Here is a 22,112-nt window from a genome sequence, read left to right as displayed (position 1 = left end):
CCGCTTGAGCTTATATTCTAATACTTCTGGTGACTCTTTCATTGTATCGATGAGGGACCATACCAAAGAGAAAGCTCATTGCCTGGAAGAAGGTGACAATTCCACTCCAACAACTACTCCATTTAAGAAAGTACATCCAATGCCTCCTGGCTAGTCAAGATGAAATTCCATTGTAAATGTACAGTATACAACATGACCTAGTAAATGTTTGGTGTGGGTATATTTATTGTTTCTGTGAAGCCCCTCCTGATCTCAAGATCTGAAAACCCTCCTTAGCCCCCAGCAGAGTCCTTTCCATGTAAATGCCAAAAGCTCCTTATCTCTGAGCTCACAGCTCATCAGCATAAGCATCCAATCTGCCTGAGCGTAATGTGAAAAGATTGGAAATGTGTAATGATGGGCATCAAGGCTCCTCCGAGCTTGGCATCTCCTGGATTGTGTGAGGATTTACTCATCATGGAAGGTAACACTCAGACATGATTATGGGGCAGTGCCAGGAGATCCTGGTCCCGCTCTTACATCACGTCCTGTTCAATTTCTGAGACCATAATAATCAAGTCCAGTAAGCTTTTATGTTAATGGGATTCCCAAAGACTTTGCTGAATCAGGAAGATATTCCAGGAACAACTAGAAGGGCCATGACATGAAAAAGAAAAAAAAAACTGAAAAAAGATCATGTACTTGAAGTGTTGACCTTTTTATATCAGATAGAAGTAAATATACGCTAAACATTTAACAATAGGACAGGGCATACTCCATACCCCCTTATCTTGCAACATGTTTGTTTATTTTTTAAGGGTGCTATTGAGGTTCCCGACCATGAACTGCAGTAATATACAGAGAAGAAGGGTGATCAGTTCCACCTAGATAACCCCAGGGTAATAAACCCCCCCCCCCTTCCCTCCCCAGGCCAGAACTGACCTTAGGGCTTGAACTGTGTGGTCACATGACCAGCCTGTAAACTGACCCGTGAGAGAGCGAGAGGAAGGGTCCCTGTCCCTCCCAGCCCTCAGAGTAGAATAGGCATTTCAAGCAACAGGAGAAGCCCCCATCATGCTGCTGGGTGCATGGTGACATGCCCAGCTCCATGGCTGCACATCAGCACACCCGGACAGGCATGAGATGGATACATGGGAAGGTATGTACTATGGATCTAGAGCCTGCATCAGGCCATGTAGGTCATTGTGGAAGGGCAAACAGATGAGGTCTGTTGGGATTCAACTAGTTGGCTCTGGATTGTTCTTATGTAGAAACACCATCAGACACTAGTAATGGATATGTGTGTTTTGCATATACAGATTTGTATGCATGAATGTGTATACTCGTGTGTGTGTGTGTGTGTGTATATATATATATATATATATATGTATCATTACACAATAGCTTTTCAGTATCTTGCTGGCCATAGAGTACATATATATTATAATGTAATTAACAGAATAGCTGTTGAATAGCAATGACATATGTCTATTGATAGGGAGGTAATTTTTTATGTGTGTGTATATTTCCTTTTTTAATGCTTTAGTAGAAACGATCATTGTAAACTGTATGACACAATGACAAAAAACTGCTTATACTGGTAAGCCAAAATAGATGGGTACATGGGGCAGTGGGAGGGCAGGACAGTAAATTAGAGGAACTGTTTTAGTTTCGCAACTAGGAAAGGAAGTTTTGTAAACTTTAGGCTTGTTAGCTCAGGAGAGTCAGGAATGTATTGTTCCTCCTCTGAAGAGATTGGCCAATGGTTTTGCTTTGAGGAGTGTAACGTTTATCTATCTATCTAGTACAGTATATATTCTATCTTATGTATCATCTATCTGTCATACAATTATCTGTTTCCTATCTATCCATCTCATATCTATCGATCTATCTATCCATCTCATATCTATCGATCTATCTATCTCATATATATATCTAATATCTATCTATCTAATTTCGGTTTATCTCATATGTATCTAAATTTATATCTATCTCATATCTATCTATCCATCTATCTATCTATCTCTCTATCTTATTTTTCCCTTTTTACCCAACACTTAGGGTTGATCAGGTCTCTTTATTTTGAGCAATCACAATAGATAGTAGAATATTGAAGGGTTCGGTTATTTCATATACCATTCCATTTTGCATTTAATGTGTTCTCAAAAATGTATGGCATTTATAAATCCGTCTTGCTGTTAACTTATCTACATGAACCAAACTTATCGTTCACCTTGCCCTGTTATTTCATATAAATGCATTTTAATGGACACCTCTAGGTTACGGTCAGAAATGTTTACTAGCACCGACTATCTATCTAGTTATTATTCGAAGTAGATGGAATTTTAATGGACATCTCAAGGATTCATAGTTATGGTCAGAACGGTTTGGTCTGCATTGTGATATGTGTGCAGCTTAGAACATTGCTGCCAGCTAATATGCGAGTGGGGGTGCCACTACGTCACGTTAGTTTGCGACAGCTGGGCGAGGGTGTCACAGGATTGATGGCAGACAGCTGTGAATGAAGGCTGTCTCTGATGAGAGATTTATGCTTGGACAGTACCTCAGACCACATACATGCATATATGTGATGGACTATAGAGATTTATGCTTGGACAGTACCTCAGACCACATACATTTATATAGGCGAGAGACTATAGAGAATTATGCTTGGACAGTACCTCAGACCACATACATTTATATAGGCGAGAGACTAGAGATTTATGCTTGGACAGTACCTCAGACCACATTCGTTTATATAGGTGATGGGCTATAGAGATTTATGCTTGGACAGTACCTCAGACCACATACATTTATATAGGCAAGAGACTATAGAGAATTGTGCTTGGACAGTACCTCAGACCACATACATTTATATAGGCGAGAGACTATAGAGAATTATGCTTGGACAGTACCTCAGACCACATACATTTATATAGGCGAGAGACTATAGAGATTTATGCTTGGACAGTACCTCAGACCACATTCGTTTATATAGGTGATGGGCTATAGAGATTTATGCTTGGACAGTACCTCAGACCACATACATTTATATAGGCAAGAGACTATAGAGAATTGTGCTTGGACAGTACCTCAGACCACATACATTTATATAGGTGATGGACTATAGAGATTTATGCTTGGACAGTACCTCAGACCACATACATTTATATAGGTGATGGACTATAGAGATTTATGCTTGGACAGTACCTCAGACCACATACATTTATATAGGTGAGGGACTCTATAGAGATTTATGCTTGGACAGTACCTCAGACCACATTCGTTTATATAGGTGATGGACTATAGAAATTTATGCTTGTACAGTACCTCAGACCACATACATTTATATAGGTGATGGACTCTATAGAGATTTATGCTTGGACAGTACCTCAGACCACATTCGTTTATATAGGTGATGGACTATAGAAATTTATGCTTGTACAGTACCTCAGACCACATACGTTTGTATAGATAAAGGACTATAGAGATTTGTTCTTGGACAGTACCTCAGACCACATACGTTAATTTAGATAATGTACTATAGAGATTTATGATTGGACAGTACCTCAGACTACATACGTTTATATAGGTGAGGGACTGTAGAGATTTATGCTTGGACAGTACCTCAGACCACATACATTTATATAGGTGATGGACTATAGAGATTTATGCTTGGACAGTACCTCAGACCACATACATTTATATAGGTGATGGACTATAGAGATTTATGCTTGGACGGTACCTCAGACCACATACATTTATATAGGTGATGGACTATAGAGATTTATGCTTGGACGGTACCTCAGACCACATACATTTATATAGGTGATGGACTATAGAGATTTATGCTTGGACAGTACCTCAGACCACATACATTTATATAGGTGATGGACTCTATAGAGATTTATGCTTGGACAGTACCTCAGACCACATTCGTTTATATAGGTGATGGACTATAGAAATGTATGCTTGTACAGTACCTCAGACCACATACGTTTGTATAGATAAAGGACTATAGAGATTTGTTCTTGGACAGTACCTCAGACCACATACGTTAATTTAGATAATGTACTATAGAGATTTATGATTGGACAGTACCTCAGACTACATACGTTTATATAGGTGAGGGACTGTAGAGATTTATGCTTGGACAGTACCTCAGACCACATACATTTATATAGGTGATGGACTATAGAGATTTATGCTTGGACGGTACCTCAGACCACATACATTTATATAGGTGATGGACTATAGAGATTTATGCTTGGACGGTACCTCAGACCACATACATTTATATAGGTGATGGACCACATAAATGTAGGCCAATACAAATTCTATATGACTAGGTATATGGAAAAAGTCTCATTGCTAGTCATCGTTCAGGAATTTCTGGGCCGAATTTCCATAATGGGCACAGGGCCTTAGTCTAGTTATAAATTCTATGTATTCCGCGATTTCACATAACTAGGCCTTGTCATCATTAAAATAAGTCTATAAGTATACAGTAAGCATGCAGTAACCAGGCCCCCTATCACAGCACACACTCATTAAAGTCACCTTGGCCAGTAATTGCCCCAACGCAAATGGCCCTTTAGTCAGAACAGACGCTTGATTGTCCCATTAGCCTAAATGATGTATTAGGTAAGAGGCTAATCTCAGCTAAGCTGGTCGAAGACATGCTAAAATCAAGATATACCATTATCATTGGCCATTATAAAATATTTAGCTAGTCCATGCATGTTTAATTCTATGGCAGATAGGCAGCATCGGTATTGATTGTAGACTCTTGCCCAAAAATTACAACTTGTCCACTACAACTTGGTATTGGACAAGGGTATTTTAGATTCATAAACCTAACAGTATTGATATAGTAGTAGGAAGGCCTAACATATATCGAATATATTTGCACCTAGTTCTCAGTAAGTTGATACCATGGCCAGTCTCTAGAGCAGTGTTTCCCAACCAGGGTGCCTCCAGCTGTTGCAAAACTACAACTCCCATGCCCGGACAGCCAAAGGCTGTCCGAGCATGTTGGGAGTTGTAGTTTTGCAATGACTGGAGGCACCCTGGTTGGGTAACTCTACTCCAGAGTATGACTTTTCCATGCAAAAAAATTCTGTGACTTGTGAAATGGGTTGCAGAGATATCATTTATGATCTGTCAATATAGGGATATATCCAAACCCTTGTATCAAAAAAAAAAAAAAAAAAAAAAAATATATATATATATATATATATATATATATATATATTTAGTTTTAAGTAGACTTAAACCATGGCCACTCTTTAGTATGAACTGCAACATGCAAGAAACCACAATTTGCAATGCCGGTTGCAGAGATTTGTTTACTGATCTGCCGAATAGGGATATACCCAATCCCTTGTGTAAAAATATATATATATATATATATATATATATATATATATATATATTTATTTATTTCTTAGCAGAATCAACCCCTGACCAGTCTCTATTGTGTGTCTTCTCCAGGTAGTAACTGCAACTTGTGAGGCCAGTCAAATACTGTAGATAAAATGTTGTGCTCGATGAAGAGATATACGGAAAGTCTAATACATCACGATGATGTTAAAGGGCAGACTGGCCTCTATAAGAGGTTACAGTCTCACTGTTTTCTGACGGGCGTCTCAGCAGATCTGTTCTTTATAATTTGACTGTCAGCGAGAATGTCTCGGGGAGTCCTTATTTGCCCGATGAAACTCTTAATCCTCATGACATTGTATTATGTTTGTATACAGGCTTATCCCTGCGGTGCTTCTGTATCCAGCTGAATTTGGCATTTCCTTTGTTACCTCACTGTACCCTAATCCCAAATGCATAGGATACACCAGCTTAGGCCTCTCAATTCAAGGGATGCAGGAGGCCAGTTATCCACATATCCCAACTTTTGGAATTTTGTTTTATTTTTACTTCCACCTGATGGCTTTATTTGGAAGGAGGGGACAGTCCACTGCCAAATTCAGCAGAGCAGCAAAATCTGGTCTTTCAGCACATGGGTTACTGTGCAGGAAGTCCCCGGAGCTGAGGGGGTGGGTGGCTTCACAATGTGTGTCTGTTGGGGGGAGGTGGATTTCAGCATCTGTAAAGGATCAATAAGTGACAAGACCCCTTCAGCCCTTTGTGTTTACCTTTTAATTGAGTGTAATCATTTTCCAGGGTTGCAAGCAGAAGGGTCAGAAATCAGATCGGACCATTTGACTGGGCTTACAGTAAAGCCCCCGCCTTCCCCCCCCCCCCCCCCCCTAAAAAAAAAAAAAAAAACTGCCCAAACTACCAGAGATCCAGTTCTTCAGGAATTTCTTGGGATAATAGTGTTAAGATCTCCAAATCTGGCCAGTAGATCTTCTTATAGAAGTCCTTTCTTTCATTCACCTAGAGAGCAGTAGTCATCATCTGCTATGTACAACCTCAAAAATATCAGTACACTATGAAGGCGTATTTGTATGATGCGGTGCATGATACTATATTGCTTTGTTTTGCCATTTTTAGGTCGTGCCAGATTTTGGTCAGTTCACCTTCCATAGAGGTCATTGATCAACAAGTATTTGTCTCCTATAAGTAATGATTAGATATGCTAAATGTCTCATAGCCCCTACGAGCCCTTTATTGCCCATTTTTTCAACAAATGTGGGCATATATAAGTAGACTATATATCAAGAGGCCAAGATGTAGACAATTCCTGTCTCGTGACTAATAGGTTTATTTAGCAGCACATCCGACTAAATGTAACGGGTACAAGCCAATTGAACCTCGGTGCTCCGGTTCTGCTAGATAGTTAATGGATAAAGGCAGCACACCACAGCAGTAGAATCCAAAAAACTGTGAATTTATTCCATAATGTGAATTACAACGTTTCGGCGATCTCTCACCGACTCGGCGGTGAGAGATCGCCGAAACGTTGTAATTCACATCATGGAATAAATTCACAGTTTTTTGGATTCTACTGCCGTGGTGTGCTGCCTTTATCCATTACCTAATATTTTAGGTTTAGGTTTATTTAGCTATGTGAGAGAGATGTTTAGCACTGCCAACTTGTTGGTGCATTTAGGGTATGTTCACATGAAGTAGAATCTACGTATTCCACCTCTAATCCAGCATAACTTCCACAGGGAATCTGACTCCCATTCATTTCAATGTGATTTCTGTGACCCTGTTCACGTATGAATTCCGTATATGAATTGACTTGTTAATTCTTGAGGCAGAATACACGAGAAAACATCCCATTGATGCCCCTTGTATTTTACTCTGTTGGCTGAAGGCCTTAGTGGAGATCTTGTTTCTTAGGCCGATAAAGTTGATACAGCCTTTATTGCAGTTTGTGTGTGTGATGGAAAGAATTTATATGTAAAACCTCAGTCTCGAGCTTTCTTGTTGCTGGACCGTGTTGGCTTCTGAAGTGGTCTAGCTGGGTTCTTAGGACTATATCTTACTGTGTCCAATCCAACCCCATTCATTATAGCTTGCCCTCACAATTTTTTAACCTAAGTCTAGGCTATCTTTCCCTTTTCACCATAATGTTGTTGTAAAATCTGGATTGTTTAGCTGTTTTTGATTACTTTCTTTTTTTTTTTTTCTGACCATCAGATGCCCCTAGATGTCTATTTTTAGAAGGTTGTGTTGTCCCACCCCATAGTTTTAGATATGAATGTCCATTATTAGTGAAGAATGGTTGGCATGAGCCGCTGACTACATAACTTTCATCATCACAATAAACTTACAGCTATTTCTGCAAATTTCTTTAAATTTAATAGATCTTTAATACTTTAAATTATTTATTTTATCTAAACACTAGATCACTTATTTGTTTTGAAGCCCTTAAGTCTGTAGCAAGATTTATCTTTCTGCCTTCCAAAAAATGTGTATTATCTTAGTGAGCTCTATCTTATCTTACTATTCAAAGCTCGTTGGGGGTTTTATTTAACTCATTGAAGTCTGGACCTTGTTGCTGTATCTGTGATTACTTTTATCTTTAGAAACCATAGATCTGCTGGGTGTATTTGTTCCACCATATAACCTTCTGGCCATTGATGGATAGCATTGAAATGCTATAGTAGGGTAACCTTTGGAAGAAGTTGAGTTTAACCAATACTTTTATTACTCATTGACTCAACAACAGCCACCCATGACCCTTAACAGCATCTAATAGGTTAGCAAAAAAAACATATCACTTATTTTCTGATCTTATTATATTATTGTTGGCATTTACTTAGTAATGAACCTTTGGGTCATTGACGTTGAAAAGGTCTTACCTAATAAAGTATACATGCCCAGACTGATGGTATTTCAGAATAAATCTATGTATTTTTGGTGGCTGAGGCCCCGGGCATCAGAATTCTTTAAGAATGTGTATTTTATGTTGGTGATGTCACTGCAAAATATATATATTGTATGAGAACATGGAAGGAACCCCACCGTGACCTTTGAAACAATGCCCCCTTTAATGTGAGAAGGGGGAGGCTTTACGGAGCAGAAGCCATAAAATTCTACAGGGTTCAAGATGAGGTTGAGTTGTGAGCTTTGTCATTTTCACACACTGCAACTATGTTTGCTTTAGCACTTGTGCTGCAATGAAGTTGGCCTGCAGAGGTTGCGCTAAAGATAAACTCCAGCTTGTGGTCACCACATGTTGTTGTTGTTGTTGTAGTTTATGCACCCCCTACCCCATGCTATTTGACACTAAAGTATAAAGATCCAAGTTCTGAGATCCAAGTTCTGAAGGGCTTGGTGTATTTATGTGGGTGAAGGGTCTCCTACATGGGGCATATGAAGTATTTTTGCATGTGATTGGCTTCTATGCCCTTGCAGATGATTTTGGGAATATGGGATCCCTAACAAGCATACTTTTTTATAAAGCAGGTTATACTCAAAACATTGCTCTTTGAAGTGGAGATATTGATGCAGATTTACTAATCCTGTCCTATATTTACCCAGTGTAAACGTAAAGTGGAAGATTTATCAAAACCTGTGTCTTGGAAAAGTTGCCGATAGCAACCAGTCAGATTGCTTCTTTCATTTTGCAGAGGTCTTGTTAAAAATGAAAGAAGCGAGCTGATTGGTTGCTATGAGCAACTGGGTAACTTTTCCTCTGGACAGGTTTTGATAAATCTCCCCCATGATGCCCATAAAACTTCAATAGCTGTTGGCCAAACATTAGTTCGGCCAACATCTATCTCATCTAATCTCTCCGCTTACATAAACAGCTCAGGGGGTGGCTTACCTACCCCAAATATAAAAAGTTAAAATCCAATGTGCCCGATCCTTCTCTTCCTCAACATTGTCTCTCAGGGGAGGCCTTCCTACACTGTAGATATTTGGGAGGTCCCACCAAAAATGGAGGGTTTGGCCAACATTTCACTAATGTGTATGCCTTTAAACCAGGCAGTCGGATGATCAGCCAAGTTTATCTCATTGGCTTATTATGCTAAACTAGTTGCTAGACATGTTAGACACTTTTGTCTAACTTTACACCCTTTTCCTGTAAGCCACATTTGGTTTTCTCTCTTATACACAGCCCCAATATCTAATACCTATAATAAATGTGGTGCAAGACATGTCCACCTGTTGTTTTATTGCACACTGAGCCACAATTTTTGTGCCTTTAGCCTAGCAAGGCTCCCTAATTGATTTCCTCTCAAAAACTCACTGTAGTTGTAGTTGGTTGAGAAAAACCTTGCAATGATGCAGGTTTCCACCAACCCGGACCATGATAAAATCTGCTCATATGTGGCCAGTTTACACAAGCTACAAGGATATGGTCCGAGTTTAGTTCTGTATATCTAAATTTTAATAGTGACTCCAGTATATATGGCTCATAACTCATATTTTGCTTTAATGTTCTTGGGACTTCATGGTGTGTGCTTTCTGTTTCACATATTTAACATGGCCCATAATCTACAATGGTACCATCCTTTAAATTGTAAGCGTAACAGTATGACTCTGTAGACCTTGGTGCGTTTTTATTGTTGCCCATCATGTAGCCTCTTTGTCAATATAGCGTAATGAAAAGTATCACTATAGTGGCTTTGCTAAATTAAACCACAGGGCAGAGTACAGTGAGTGTCCTTCTGACTGTACTAACCTGAGGGTGGTCTCAATGCCTGCCTGCGTCCTTATGCATTTACACGTACGAGCCTCTAATTTATATCTAAAATATTTTACGTTTATTTTGAATGCATCGTCATGTTCTATCCCCGATTGTAAGAGACTATGTGAAATATTTGCTTTATTTTTTATCATCCCTTTGCTTAGTTAACAACATATTGAAATGTATCCCGTTCCCTAATAGCAGTGATAGCTTTACATTTCTTTTTGATATGAAAGAACAACCTCAAATATCAAGGTTAAAGGGACTGGTTTGCATATTAATGCACGGAGAGCATAGAGAGGTCAATGGTAATGTTGCCTTCACTCCACCCAATACTTTGCAGTATAACACAAGGAGTCCCCATTAATATGCAAAGGAAGCAGAGAGCATAGGGTCATGAAATCAATAGGGCCTTGGGAGTCCTTAATAGGGTCATCTTGAATTCCTACAGGGCCTTGTAAAAATCCACAGATTCTTATCCTCCAGTTTTCTTGGTTCAGTGCTACAAAGTTCAGCTGCCAGGAATAGTAAAGACAAGTAGGTGACATACAGTAATTCATAGTGGAATGTGTGATTCTGCCTTGGTGATGCGGAAAAGGGCAGCATTAAACTACTCTGATACTTATGAAACGTGACCATCAGTTGTTAATGTGTAAAAGAGTCCATAGTAAACCATTCACACGTTAACTGTAATAAAAAATGTGGATATTAGAAACTATTTTTTGTTCATTAGATTTTTCTGTCCTTCATGGAAACTGTCAGGTCTTTTAAGGTAATGTATGACATTTGAAGTGACATATACAACATAAAATGGCAAGTGAATACTATATATCACAACCCAGTTGGGTTCTCAGAGAAAACTCATGCAAACATAAGAAGGACACACACTCCATCTCATTCTTAGCCGAATTAGAACCAAGATAGTCAACTAGTTATTTTTTGGAATAGGGGAGAGGTGGCTGCTACAAATCTCCAGCTGTATGGTCATGCAGGAATTCTGTTCCTATCTTTGATGAAAATTTTTGGTTCCTTGCATAAGACATAAATACCCTGACAAATACAGCGCAATCTTTTGTATCAGAAGCGTCTTTGATGTGCAAAGCTGCTGACTTAGGATAAGAATCTGCAACACAACACAATGAAATGTACTTTGCATGCTTTTACATTGGGTTTCAATTGCCAACTGCTGCCTGTACACAATGGGTTAATGCCTTCTTCTTGGCCCATTCCCCGTGTGGCCCAGTCGGTCTGTTGCCGAACAAACCTTGTAGGTTTCTCAGTTGTGTTTAGAAGGTGAGACCACAGGCAGATAGTCTAAGTTTCTATTTTGATGAACAGTAAAACCTCTTGGAGAGGACCACCCAAAATTGCATTGAAAAGTGGATGGTCTTCTCAAATAATATATACTTGACAGATAGATATACACACATATAGTGAAACTTAAAATATATCATAGGAAATATGGTCTGTGTAAGGAGTGGGTATTTTAGAGAGGTTTCACTGTACATGTAATTGCCAATATAATGCATGTCACTGACACTATTCATTCCATATATTATTAATTGTTCTATGGATAAAGATCTAACCAAACCCAGTGACTGCATAATTCATGGGCATATTTAGGTACAGGTCGAAAAAGTTGTGTTGGTTCCTAAGGCCTAAAGATCATAGTCATCAAGACCTGAGGAATACTTTGTTCATCCATGGCTTTAAGGCCTTCGATGTAAATGCTTGTATTGTGGGCACCGACAAACTTGTTGGTGGAATCCGTGGGGTACTTGACCCGTTTGTCTTTTCTATAATATGAGCATATGCACTGAGCTTACTTGCTTTAAAAGCCCAGAGATCATGTTCAATGGTTTCTCTGTGTCCCCCGACTATTTACCTTACTGTAAAGAGACAGCTTGTTATCCTTCAGTTCACTGATTCTTCATTGTTAAATAAAAATAAATAAATGGGTTTAACCTTTTATATTAGAATTAAGGCCCTCAACCCGTGATTTGTGTATATGATCATACTTATTTTCAGGTTTGATGAGTCTCAAGTCTCTTTCTTAAATTACGTAAAGTTTTGCAGACAGGACTAAAACAAAAGACAGTGACAAATCCTATAACCTGGTATGCCATGGGAAGGTTAAACCCGTCCCTATATTTGATCTGATAAAGCATTGCAGAAGATTAGAAAATTCATGGCTACAAAGCAAAGGAGCAGGAATTGAGGATTGTTCTAAGTCAGATGTTCAAACAGATTAACAGAGTTGTCTCAGTGATCTGCAACTGGAGCATTCCTCTCCTGACGACTGCCAGCTCTAAACAACCTCCCCGAGAGGCCATAAATAATGTGCTTACAATTGACATCCACAAACAGGCATCTTCCCAAGACCAATCCTCCAAATACCGAGGTAGCCTTCATTTATGTACATAATGTACGGGATTTCTCCTGTATTATTCTTATACAGTGGTCCCTCAAGTTACAATATTAATTGGTTCCGGGACGACCATTGTATGCTGAAACCATTGTATGTTGAGACCATAACTCTATGGAAACCTGGTAATTGGTTCTGAAGCCACCAAGATGTCATCCAAAAATAGGAAAAAGGGAGGATTAAAGATAAATAAGTAGATAAATAATACACATAAAGCAAATCCTTACACATAAAAAACAGCTGGGAGCTGTAAATCACTGTCTATTTCAGGGTTTCCCAACCAGGATGCCTCCAGCTGTTGCAAAACTACAACTCCCAGCATGTTCGGCTGTCCGGGCATACTAGTAGTTGTAATTTTGCAACAGCTGGAGGCACCCTCTTTGGGAAACAATGGTCTATGTAGAGGACAGAAGCTTCTTCGGGTCCTGTACAGAACATGCAATGTCCTAAAAAAAGAACCTGATGTCCAAAGGAACAGCTAACCCTGGTACAGGTAAAGAGTACAGAACATGTAATACCTCCCTGTACTGTAGGGGGCGCTACCAGACACCAGTCAGTGCATGCACTTTAGGAATACAGGGGTTTTACCAGTGAAATGCCCATTCTGATTGGTCGGTTCTTCCAGCCATTGACATGTTTCGCAGATTCCATAGCATTGTATGTTGAGTCTGGTTTCAAGTTACAATGGTCCAGAAAAGACCATTGTATGTTGAAACTATTGTATGTTGAGGCCATTGTAAGTTGAGGGATCACTGTATTGCTCGATGATCACGATACAAAAATATTAATATAGCGCTGCAGTTTATATAGAATTGTGCCGATATCGGTATATCTGTTCTGTACCTAATTGGTTCCTGACAATGCTAGTTAAAGCAGATCTAGGAAAGGGTTAACATCAAAATATGTCCTTTTTATATAGTGAATATCCCTTCTTATTACCACCTAGTTTTACATACAAAGAATTTTACCTCTAAAATCAGAAAAGTGATATAAGGTTTCAAGTTGTGTCCTTCTTTAAATGGTCCTAATTTGTGTTCATCACTGGTTCTCTGGAAACATGGTGTCAACCAATCCAGTAAGACTGGAGGTTTGGAGGTTTTATGTTGTATTTGTGCATGGCAGCTTCATGTTAAAGGGTTTTTCAGGCAAAATGTATTGATGATCTATTTTCAGGATAGGTCATCATTATCAGATTGTTATGGTGCCAACACCTAGCACCCCCCACCAATAAACTGATTTCCAGTTCTGGCATACTCAGTAAAATCGAGCCAGCAGCAGATGTACATTGTGTAGTGGCCAGGCTGGGTTATGCAACGCTGCTGAACTGAGCTGCAGTAACCCAACATGGCCACTACACAATGAATCTAGCCTTCTGCTTCCAGCTCCGTTTATTGCGGGTGTTGTGGCTCTGGCAAACAGCTGGTTGGTGGGGAAGCTGAGTGTCTGCACCCCTCTGACCCTGATAATAATGAGGATAGGTCATCAATAAGTTTTGTTAGTAAAAAAAAAACTTTATAGGTAAAGCAAGGGGTACACCCTTATGTTTCCTATTATGGCAGCCATTTTGGTTGCACTAATGAAAACATTTTTTGACTTTAAAAAAAAAGAAAAGTACATGTTCATGGATAAATTCATAGATAATTTATTTTAGAAGGAATCACTAACATGACATGTACAAAACACTGCTGACCAGGGACATTAAAAAAAAAAAAATTTAATCTCCCCAAAAAAATTTTTGTCCACTTTCAAAATAGTAAAACTTTTTATACTTTATTTGCTAAAAATTTCTCAATGAGCAGAAATGAACTTTTTGCCATTCTATTCAAGAATTTGTTCTGGGTTCAGGAAGCTCCAGTGTTTCAGAGTGACCCTAAGTCTCCATTCAGGCTTTATGGTGACAGGTTGTCCTCATCTGTACAGTAACTTTGAATAGATCTGCCCTTGGAATGTAGGGCTATTGATCCCCCACCATTGTCCACTCCCTGCTCCTCCCTTGATATAAATAGCTCACAATGACAGGTTTGTGACATTTCTTCTGCTTAAAAGGAATTCCTGAAACCCACAGCTTCCTTCTTTTTCTAAGTAAAATTTTAATTTCTTCCAGTAATGAGTAGAGAGCTAATGAAGATGTCATAATACCTCATAAGAGTCTATATCATGATTTCTGCATTACATGTGTATAACAGCTGAACTGCATGATCCAGCAGCACCATATCACGTTGCGCTCTGTGTGGATAGGGGGTAAATTTTTGGGGGGCTGGATAAGCCTTTTAATTGTTGTAAATTGTCTTTTTTGTCTTGGCTACAGGTCCTCTTTAAAGGAAACTATTTCCATGCTGCCCGACTAACTAGCAGCATGAAACGATGACCGGCTCACTTATCGCGATGACCTATCATGCACTCCGAACCCTGCTCTGTTTCAGATAAATTATTGTTAGAACTTTGGCCTGGAACAGGGCTCCAAGTCATCGAGGCAATTGGCCCTGATGTTAAGCAGGGTGCGAACAGCATGAAACTGGGTTCCCTTTAATAGCACAGCTAGCTGTATGTCTGTACTATTTGGGCAAAGTATAGTGGTGTGTGACAGTGCTACTAAGCCAAAGTACCGAATATTTTTGAGTATTGTGACTCCATCAATATATCCTACTCTGGTAAATTGACTGTATGGTAAAGGTATATGTAAACACTATGACAGACATTTATCAAGCGATTTTAGTTAAATTTTGTTTACTAAAAATGTCGCACAAATGTCGCACCTGCGACTACGCGATTTTTTGTGCAACATTTTGACTGGAAAGCGAGAAAAGCAAGTTTTCCAAAACTTAACTACGTAGTAATAATTTAAAATGGATTACGGGTAGTCTGGTATTCATTAACTGCGACAGTCGCAACTGCGCAAGAAAAAGTCGCAACAAGGTTAAAAATTGACTAAATTTACTCCAACTCAAACATGGAGCAGAAAAAGCTACTACCAAAGTAAAAAAGAAAAAATTGCTTACGTGAAAGAAATTTAGTAACAGGCTGAAACCAGTTGATAAATAAGTCACACACAAGTGTGGTAGCCCTTGGGGGGTGTATGGTAGGGATGGTATGATGTTTGATATATGAGGGGTTAATATTAACCCTGTCACTCGTGACGCCAGGGTTAGGGCTGGTATGCTGAATCTATGTTCCGGCCTATCGCCGCCCTTCCCAGAAGCGATAGGTGCAATGAAATGACTGAAGGTCCACAAGCAGATTTAACTTGAACTTGAATAACTTTACTGCAGTGCTTGCAATATCCAATGCGTAGTAACAGTCTCATATAACAGTTCTTAGGTTGCTTAGCGAATGGCAGAAGTTGTGGACCTTGCATTAAACTTGTAGTCTCTGAATTTAGGGAGTGATGTGCAGATCCGTCCGGATTTAGGGGAAATATTGGGTCCGGTGATACTGCAGAGTGCTTAGGGGATGACACACTCTATAATTTAGATCATTCAGCCATTGCCGCAAAGCTCAGGCCTAACTCACTGCGATTACGGCGATATAGGTCTTCTCTCATCAAGAGCCAGGAGAAAGAGAGCGAGAAGATGGCCGCCGCTCCCTTATATGGGCAGGGGGCATGGCGATTCTGAATGTTCCGAACGTCTGCCATTCACCAGTACATGGTGTGATGGGATTACTGACGTAAGAGGGCCTCCAAAGGTCCTTAATCTAAAACCATAGAGTTCACCTTGTCACATGACCCGCAGGTCCTGCAATGCTAATAGAAACAGGTGTAATTAACCATTTATATACAGAAATACTATATACATTATTCTATGGACAAAAGAGTACCGATAGATAAATAAGTAACGGGGACCGATAGATAAATAAGTAACGTATGAAATGCGGTACTGGGACACCAAACAAGCAAAAAAAAAAAAAGTCAAGAAAAAATTACTAAAAAAAGGAATACATAAGCAAAAATTGATAAATGTCCCCCTATGTGACTAAGGCCCAACTCCAGGGCCGAAACGCATCATCTGTACGGTTGTCACCTATGTGCTGAAGTACCGTAATAAAGCATCCTTTTGCCACTTACCTGCGCTAGACATCCTTGTGTTCTTGAATTCTATATATAAACACTGTATGATAGTAAACTATATGTAAGAGTGGCTACAGAATTTACCGCACAAGGCACAAAGCGAGGTAAGGCCGGCCCTGCTTATACAATTCGGCTCAGTTACTACCGAGTGTTCTAGTGTATTTTCCATATACTGTGTGAATAGAGCCGTCCCTGAGCAGCGGCTCCGCAGTGTTGCTGAATACATATGTAGAAGCAAAACAGGTATATCCAGCTCACCCAAAGATGTGCGCACGGACAGGACTAGGAATTGTCCATGTATATGCAAAGGAAGGAAGATGTCCAGAGCACACACGCGTAAAGAGCCTTATCTTTATTCGGTTGCCATGGGATACATCAGGTACTCAGGCAACGTGACGCGTTTCGGCAACCGAATGAAGAAAAGTTCCTTTACACATGTGTGCGCTGGACATCTTCCTTCCTTTAAATACATATGTAGGCTTGTAAATCAATACAGATTGGGTTTGCCCTGAAGCGGATGATGTGTGCGTCAGCACAGGTGGTTCCCAAGGGTCAACAAGGGCATAGGGGGGTGTAATGTTGTTTACTCAGTGGTTACAGCCGCTACATGTGTATTATGTATGTTACTTTTTCTATACCTTTCAACATTGAGTTGCAGTTTGGAAATCTATTTTTTTTTTTTAACTAACATGGTTTGTATGTAGATTAGTCTATAAGTGTAGCTGTGCTGAATTTTTCTTTTGGGTGGGATTGGTTGTTTGGTTAATATAATAACAAAGGGACACAATCACAGTGGGGAATTGTCATTTAATATATACCTGTATACAAATTTTTACTGTTTTGCGAAAATTGTAGCAAAAAAACAACAACAAAACACCATATTACTGCAACATGCATCCTATAGCAGCAGTTGCCAGATGCTAGTGTACATCCTATAGCAGCAGTTGCCAGATGCTAGTGTACATCCTATAGCAGCAGTTACCAGATGCTAGTGTACATCCTATAGCAGCAGTTACCAGATGCTAGTGTACATCCTATAGCAGCAGTTGCCAGATGCTAGTGTACATCCTATAGCAGCAGTTGCCAGATGCTAGTGTACATCCTATAGCAGCAGTTGCCAGATGCTAGTGTACATCCTATAGCAGCAGTTGCCAGATGCTAGTGTACATCCTATAGCAACACAGCTCTTACCAGGTAATATACATCCCATTCCAATGATGAATGGTTCTCTGGTTGTATTAGTTACCATACTATAGACTTGCTGAGAGGAGGTTTAGAGAAATAGAAATGACATTTGCTGTACTGCTGACTAATCTATTGTCCACTGTTATCAGCCATTGGGGCTTGAGGGGGCTGACAATGGGATAGCAAAGAAAAAAAATACAAGGTTAACACTTTAGTTCCCAGAGATGTTCTTCTAGTCTCTACTGCAACAAAAGGGGTTAACGTTGTTTCATGCCGGCTTTTATCGTTTGTCAGAACAGAAAATGTAAATTGAATGTCCGCGAGCTAGAAGAGCTGTCATGTGAGATTTGGTATCGTCTGATGGTAACTTTCCCACTGCGACAGAATTGGGCTGCCGACTCTGTGAGCACAATCCTACTTGGCGTGCCGTCATTTTCAGGGACGGAGATGTCAGACGAAGAGAGGAAACTGCCAGGATGATGACTGGAGCGTTCTCGTTCCTTACCCTAGATGTATCCTCATTATCTGGGATCTGCGTTTAATCTTAAATCAGGCTTCACATTGCGAGTCACTTAAAATAAGTCTCCTTAATGTATCTCGGCGCCACATCTCGCAGGAGGGATTGTATGGAAGAATCCTGTTCTTGTTTGGAAAGAAATCAGGAAGTGTTATTAAACCCTGGTTCAAACAACCTAAACATCACCGTAAAATCGATCAAAAGAGTAATGGGGGTTTATGGATCATTCCCTAGCTGGTAATACCATACCGTCTGCAATAACTGGATTCGGCACCGTGGCTTTATAGAGATGAGGGGCAGACACTGATAGCGTAGGGCTCCAGTACAGGAAATGTGCTTGGAACACTATCCCTTCTATGCCAACAGGATGCACAAAACAATAAAAATAATATATTGTACATATATAAAATATATAAAAAGCACTTATGTCACCCACAAAGAGAGCGCACACACCATGCGCTGGACATGTACACACATTATACACTGAATAGATGCCCTACATGTGAACACCCCCCTCCCGCTCAGGACACGTGCCGCACACTGGTCTGCTGCACATACACAGGTCACATGCGGCATGCATGGCATAAACCACTCATTCTAGGAACCTGTCCTACATGCACTGTTCACCCCTCCCCACCCCGCCCCTCACTTGCTGGACACTTTCTTTACATTCACTACTCATATAGTGGACACAGTATGCATATACACCACATACACAGGGTGCTTGCTGGACGCTTACTGTATGCACAATGCTCACACTCTGGACCCCGATCATATATGTATTACTGACACACTGGACATCTACTATATACACGCAGTACTCACACATTTGACAGCTACCATATATATATATTATACTTATACACTGGACTCCTGTTATACATGCAATACTCACACACTGAACGCCTACCACATTCGCAATGCTCAAATTCTGGTCCCCGACCATATATGTATTACTTACACACTGGACATCTACTATATACACGTAATACTCACACATTTGACAGCTACCATATATATATATATATATATATATTATACTTATACACTGGACTGCTGTTATACACGCAATACTCACACACTGAACGCCTACCACATTCGCAATGCTCAAATTCTGGACCCCTACCATATATGTATTACTTACACACTGGACATCTACTATATATGCAATACCCCACACTGGACATCTACCATATATGTATTACTTACACACTGGACATCTACTATATAAGCAATACCCCACACTGGACATCTACCATATAAGCAATACCCCACACTGGACATCTACTATATATGCAATACCCCACACTGGACATCTACCATATATGCAATACCCCACACTGGACATCTACCATATATGCAATACTCCACACTGGACATCTACCATATATGCAATACCCCACACTGGACATCTACCATATATGCAATACCCCACACTGGACATCTACTATATATGCAATACTCCACACTGGACATCTACCATATATGCAATACTCCACACTGGACATCTACCATATATGCAATACTCCACACTGGACATCTACCATATATGCAATACCCCACACTGGACATCTACCATATATGCAATACTCCACACTGGACATCTACCATATATGCAATACTCCACACTGGACATCTACCATATATGCAATACCCCACACTGGACAGCTACCATATATGCAATACTCCACACTGGACATCTACCATATATGCAATACTCCACACTGGACATCTACCATATATGCAATACTCCACACTGGACATCTACCATATATGCAATACCCCACACTGGACATCTACCATATATGCAATACTCCACACTGGACATCTACCATATATGCAGTACTCCACACTGGACATCTACCATATATGCAATACTCCACACTGGACATCTACCATATATGCAATACTCCACACTGGACGTCTACCATATATGCAATACTCCACACTGGACATCTACCATATATACAATACTCCACACTGGACATCTACCATATATACAATACTCCACACTGGACATCTACCATATATGCAATACACCACACTGGACATCTACCATATATGCAATACTCCACACTGGACATCTACCATATAAGCAATACCCCACACTGGACATCTACCATATATGCAATACTCCACACTGGACATCTACTATATATGCAATACTCCACACTGGACATCTACCATATATGCAATACTCCACACTGGACATCTACCATATATGCAATACTCCACACTGGACATCTACCATATATGCAGTACACCACACTGGACGCCTACCATATGTGCAATACTTCACACCGGACATCTACCATATATGCAATACTCCACACTGGACATCTACCATATATGAAATACTCCACACTGGACATCTACCATATATGCAATACCCCACACTGGACATCTACCATATATGCAATACTCCACACTGGACATCTACCATATATGCAATACTCCACACTGGATGCCTACCATATATGCAATACTCCACACTGGACATCTACCATATATGCAATACTTCACACTGGACATCTACCATATATGCAATACTCCACACTGGACGTCTACCATATATGCAATACCCCACACTGGACATCTACCATATATGCAATACTCCACACTGGACATCTACCATATATGCAATACCCCACACTGGACATCTACCATATATGCAATACCCCACACTGGACATCTACCATATATGCAATACTCCACACTGGACATCTACCATATATGCAGTACACCACACTGGACGCCTACCATATGTGCAATACTTCACACTGGACGCCTACCATATGTGCAATACTCCACACTGGACATCTACCATATATGCAATACTCCACACTGGACATCTACCATATATGCAGTACACCACACTGGACGCCTACCATATGTGCAATACTTCACACTGGACGCCTACCATATGTGCAATACTCCACACTGGACATCTACCATATATGCAATACTCCACACTGGACATCTACCATATATGCAATACTCCACACTGGATACATTCCACATACTCACCACTAACACATTAAAAATGTCAAACCTATTTTCCCATGCCATTTCATCTGGACACATTTTTCACAGGCACCACTCACACACTGTAAACATGGCACATATGCACCACTAAGCAGGAGCTAAAAACAAAGGACCCTCCTTTTCCACCAGGCTCCGGGGAAGCTACAGGTAGTCTGTCTATCCCTGGTGTAGACAACCAGACAATGTGGAAGCTAAACATAACATGCAAAACCTATGAGACGACCCCAATATTTGATCAAACATAGATTCTGGAAGTTCCCAGTACCAGATATTTGTCAGGATTACTCACAGGGTATGTTCATTAACATTTACTATTTTATCTAACACCCATGATTTCCTCTGAACATGATGTTTAGAATTGATGCCAAAAAGTTACGACTTGGTTTCATCAGACAAGGGAATCTTGTTTCTCACGGTCTGAGAGTTTTTTTTTTCAAACTCCATATAGGCTTCCATGTGTCTTTTGCTGAGAAGAGGCTTCTTTCTGGCAACTCATCTCCACAATACGGCCCAGAGTGGTGGAGGCTGCAGGGATGGTTGTCTTCCTGGAAGATTCCGTCTACACACAGGATCTTTGAGCTCAGCCAGAGTGACCATTAGGTTTCAGGTCACCTCTCTTACCAAGGTGCTCTCCTCCCCCTATCTCTTGGGAACTTTTAATAATACAGCAGAAATAGTTTTGCACCCTTCTCCAGATTTGTGCCTCCACCCACTCCTTACTCTGAAGTCTACAGGCAGTTCTTTCCCCCCTCATGTCATGGTTTTTGCTCTGAAATGCATTGTCAGCTGT

At 40.1% G+C, this 22,112-nt stretch overlaps 1 protein-coding gene across 1 annotated transcript in view; it reads left to right on the top strand.

Annotated features, from left to right (window-relative positions):
• The first annotated feature begins 396 nt into the window (after positions 1-396).
• LOC130346293 (nuclear receptor subfamily 6 group A member 1-like) overlaps positions 397-22,112 on the top strand; it is a 78,325-nt gene continuing 56,609 nt past the window's right edge. The window contains exon 1 of the mRNA XM_056554533.1: positions 397-463. Coding sequence (XP_056410508.1) covers positions 397-463 — 67 coding nt within the window. The remainder of the gene's footprint in view (positions 464-22,112) is intronic.

This window comes from Hyla sarda, unplaced genomic scaffold, assembly GCF_029499605.1.
Source record: "Hyla sarda isolate aHylSar1 unplaced genomic scaffold, aHylSar1.hap1 scaffold_78, whole genome shotgun sequence".
Lineage (NCBI taxonomy): Eukaryota > Metazoa > Chordata > Amphibia > Anura > Hylidae > Hyla > Hyla sarda.
Note: the sequence above shows the minus strand (reverse complement) of the source record. Positions and strands in the feature narration are given on the sequence as shown.